The sequence below is a fragment of the Podarcis tiliguerta genome, assembly GCF_965153285.1.
Source record: "Podarcis tiliguerta genome assembly, chromosome: 17".
NCBI lineage: Eukaryota > Metazoa > Chordata > Lepidosauria > Squamata > Lacertidae > Podarcis > Podarcis tiliguerta.
Window position 1 is genome coordinate 32,714,008 of NC_139550.1, and position 3,413 is coordinate 32,717,420.

Below are 3,413 nucleotides of genomic sequence, written 5' to 3' on the forward strand. Positions count from 1 at the left end.
CTGGAAGCCAGCATGCAACAAACTGAGTGACCAGCACCAGAGGCAACCAGGACCGCTGCAACCTCCAAATAAGAAGAATCACAGAACTGTAGAGCTGGAAATGGGCCCCCCAAAGCTCATCTAGTCCCACCCCATGAAGGAATCACAGCTAAAGACATGTCACTCTGGGCAGCAATATCAGGATGGGGTAAAGACAGGCACACATCTGCTGGTGTAGATCTCATGAGTTGCATAATATTATTCCGGAATTGCTGCCTGACTGAAATCTGTCACATATTCAGCTTGATTTTACCTACCGTATTTTTTGCTCTATAAGACTCACTTTTTCCCTCCTAAAAAGTAAGGGGAAATGTGTGTCTTATGGAGCGAATGCAGGCTGCGCAGCTATCCCAGAAGCCAGAACAGCAAGAGGGATTGCTGCTTTCACTGCGCAGCGATCCCTCTTGCTGTTCTGGCTTCTGAGATTCAGAATATTTTTTTTCTTGTTTTCCTCCTCCAAAAACTAGGTGCGTCTTGTGGTCTGGTGCGTCTTATAGAGCGAAAAATACGGTACTTCGTACAGTAGATTAAGATATAAATCTAATAAGAATGAAAGGATCTTCAAAGGTCAGCAAGCCCAACCCCATTCTCAGGAGCGGATTCCCAAAACCACTGCTAGCAGCAAAGCTTGCCCCCTTTTCTTCCCAATCACACAGAGTGATTGCCACACAGTGAAACACAGGCACGACATGTGCCAATTATCCACACATTGTCCCAGTTGCCACACAGATCCATGCATTTCACAGCAGCACTTGGAACAGTCTTGAATGTCAAGTTCCCCACTGAAGTTCTGGTCCTGGTTCTCTCCAGATCCTGTAATCTGCATGAGCCTGCACACAATTACAGCTGTCATTTTTGATCCAGAGGAATTGTCTCAAGCGTTGTCCAAAAGTTCTTGAGCACCCTTCTCCATTCCACACACCGAAGAACGGCATTTGACTCCAGTTTCTTCTGAAATAGGCTCTGCAGGAACCTGGGAGATACCAAAAAAGTTTCCCTTGGGACTAAGGGTCCAGCTGTTGTATGTCTTAATTGCCATTAATTCCACGGAAAGTTTATCATTCTCTTTCAGTTGATAAGATGAGACATCCATGAAAACGGTGACTGCAGTTTCCTTTGTATGCGCTGTAGCAGGGTAACTCAACGGGAGGGTCAGAATACGGAAAGAGTGTCCGTCACGATGGCCATGGATGATGAGGCTGATATTCACCTTCTCTTTAACATTAGATAACTGGTGTGAAATATTCATCTGGGCATAGATGCTGTACAGGCCATCATGCTTAATTCCCAGTCTTGAAGAATTGTATTCAAATATTGAGCTACATATTGTTCCGTCAACTTTACAATCCCACCAGTTCAGTTGCCTGTTCCTTAAGCGTGCTGTAAAAAGAGAGGAATCAAGTGGGAACATCTGTCACACCACAGCAACCAGTCCCTTTGCATCATCCCAGCAGGAACCCAACAGAGCCACCCACCAGTTTCCTTGGAGTCTCATAGAAGACTTATTTCTTGTATTTATAAGATTCTTTATCAACCTTTCACCTGTACAAAGCTTCCTGGGCAAGTTACATGAATGCAGTAACCAGAATAGTATAAATTCAGCAGAAGAGGCAATTCCCTCAACACAAAATACCTTATGGAGCTGTACAATGTACACATTCAACGCTGTACGATGAAGGCAGTGCCAGATTTACGTATAAGCTAAACAAGCCATAGCTTAGGGCCCTACTCTTTTGGGGGCCCAAAACATTTAAAGGGGAAAAAATTGGATCCACACTTCCAAAATATAAGATAAACAACAAATAAAATAAAACCTACATACAGCAACAGTGTTTTGTGTTGTGTAGGCTCTGATTTGTTATGTGCAAATGACTTTAGATAATTAGGTCCATAAATGACCATATAGCATATATTCAACACAAAAAACAGCGGCAATTTGTTGTTGACAAAGGACAGCTGGACATATAAAGGGTCCCATTATCTTCAGCAGCTTAGGGCCTCATCAAACCGAAATCCGGCCCTGAATAAAGGTGCTAGGCACACCTCTGTATGGAGGGAGTCCACCATTTAGGGGCTGCCACAGAGGAAACTGTTTCCCAGGCTGCCGTTCTCTGTACTTCTGAGGGTGGCAGAGCCCCCTCTGCAGATCTTTATAGCTAAGAAGGTTGGTAGGAATGGAGGCAGTCTTTCAGATGTTTGGAGCCCCAAATAATTAAGGGCTTCAAACACTCGTGTGAACACATTAGAATCATAGAATCATAGAGTTGGAAGAGACCACAAGGGCCATCGAGTCCAACCCCCTGCCAAGCAGGAAACACCATCAGAGCACTCCTGACATATGGTTGTCAAGCCTCTGCTTAAAGACCTCCAAAGAAGGAGACTCCACCACACTCCTTGGCAGCAAATTCCACTGTCGAACAGCTCTTACTGTTAGGAGCTGTTAAATCAGGCCTGGAAGCAAAACTGGCAACCAGTGTAGCTGTTCTAAAACAGGGGTTATTCTATGCACTCCAGAGAGATCCCTGGTCATTGCATTTTGAAGCACCTTCTCCACAGTCCTAGTGTGTGACCCCGATCCCACAAGGCCTTCTTTCTGGACTCCAAGTGAGCAGGGATACTTACTTGTACCTTCGCTGATCTTAAAGACGAGGCGAGTACAATTCTGAAAAAGAAAAGAGAAGTCTGGCGTTAGATGCGTCGGAGCAGCAGAAATGGGGAAAGGCTTGTTTTGGCGCTGGCCGCCTCGCGCGGGGTTGGACTAGATGAGCTTTAGGGTACCTTCGCATGTTGCGATTTCTCAGAGCCAGAAGGCACTGGCGTCGGCGGCATCGGGGGCTGCAGCGCCAGCGGCGGCTCCTGCGCCCGACGCGCCAGGACCGTGGCGAGCGCCGTCAGCGAGGCAACCAGGGCGCACACGGCCAGCAGCAGAGCGCACCGCACGGCGAGGGAAGCGCGCCACACGCCGCGCCGACAGCTCTCGCTCTCGCCGGGGACATCCATCGCGCCGACCGCTGCCCAATTCCCTCGCCTGCCGGCCCGGCTCTGTTTAAGTATAGCCGCCTGCCCGCTCCGCCCAGCGCTGTCGACGGGACATCCCTGAAAAGGGGCCGGCACAGCTTGTCAGCAGCGACGAGGAGAAAACCTGTTCCTGTTGGAATTCCCTCGGCTATTAAGAATGAAAGAACTTTTTTTGGTACTCTTTTTCTTTTTTGTGCTCGTTTAGTTTAGTTTAGTTTAGTTTTTAGTTTAGTTTAGTTTAGTTTAGTTTAGTTTAGTTTTTAGTTTAGTTTAGTTTAGTTTTTAGTTTAGTTTAGTTTTCTTGGTACTCTATTAGTTTAGTAGGGGGACGCGGGTGGCACTGTGGTTTAAACCAC

At 47.0% G+C, this 3,413-nt stretch overlaps 1 protein-coding gene across 1 annotated transcript; it reads right to left on the reverse strand.

Moving 5' to 3' along the window:
* Positions 1–548: 548 nt before the first annotated feature.
* LOC310667760 (uncharacterized protein) lies at positions 549–3,057 on the reverse strand. The gene is made up of 3 exons (XM_083420687.1): positions 2,818–3,057; positions 2,662–2,701; positions 549–1,419 (listed from the first exon to the last, which is right to left on the reverse strand). The coding sequence occupies exons 1-3, from the start codon at positions 3,037–3,039 to the stop codon at positions 914–916; spliced, it is 768 nt and encodes a 255-aa protein (XP_083276813.1). The 5' UTR covers positions 3,040–3,057; the 3' UTR covers positions 549–913.
* Between the last annotated feature and the right edge of the window lie 356 nt (positions 3,058–3,413).

Excerpts from the sequence above, each read along its gene's own strand:
- LOC310667760 (XM_083420687.1), bottom strand. The coding sequence starts at position 3,039 with ATGGATGTCCCCGGCGAGAGCGAGAGCTGTCGGCGCGGCGTGTGGCGC. Across the intron at positions 2,702-2,817 it reads AGAAATCGCAACATGCGAAG|AATTGTACTCGCCTCGTCTT; the intron begins GTACCCTAAAGC and ends TTTCTTTTTCAG. Across the intron at positions 1,420-2,661 it reads TAAGATCAGCGAAGGTACAA|CACGCTTAAGGAACAGGCAA; the intron begins GTAAGTATCCCT and ends CTCTTTTTACAG.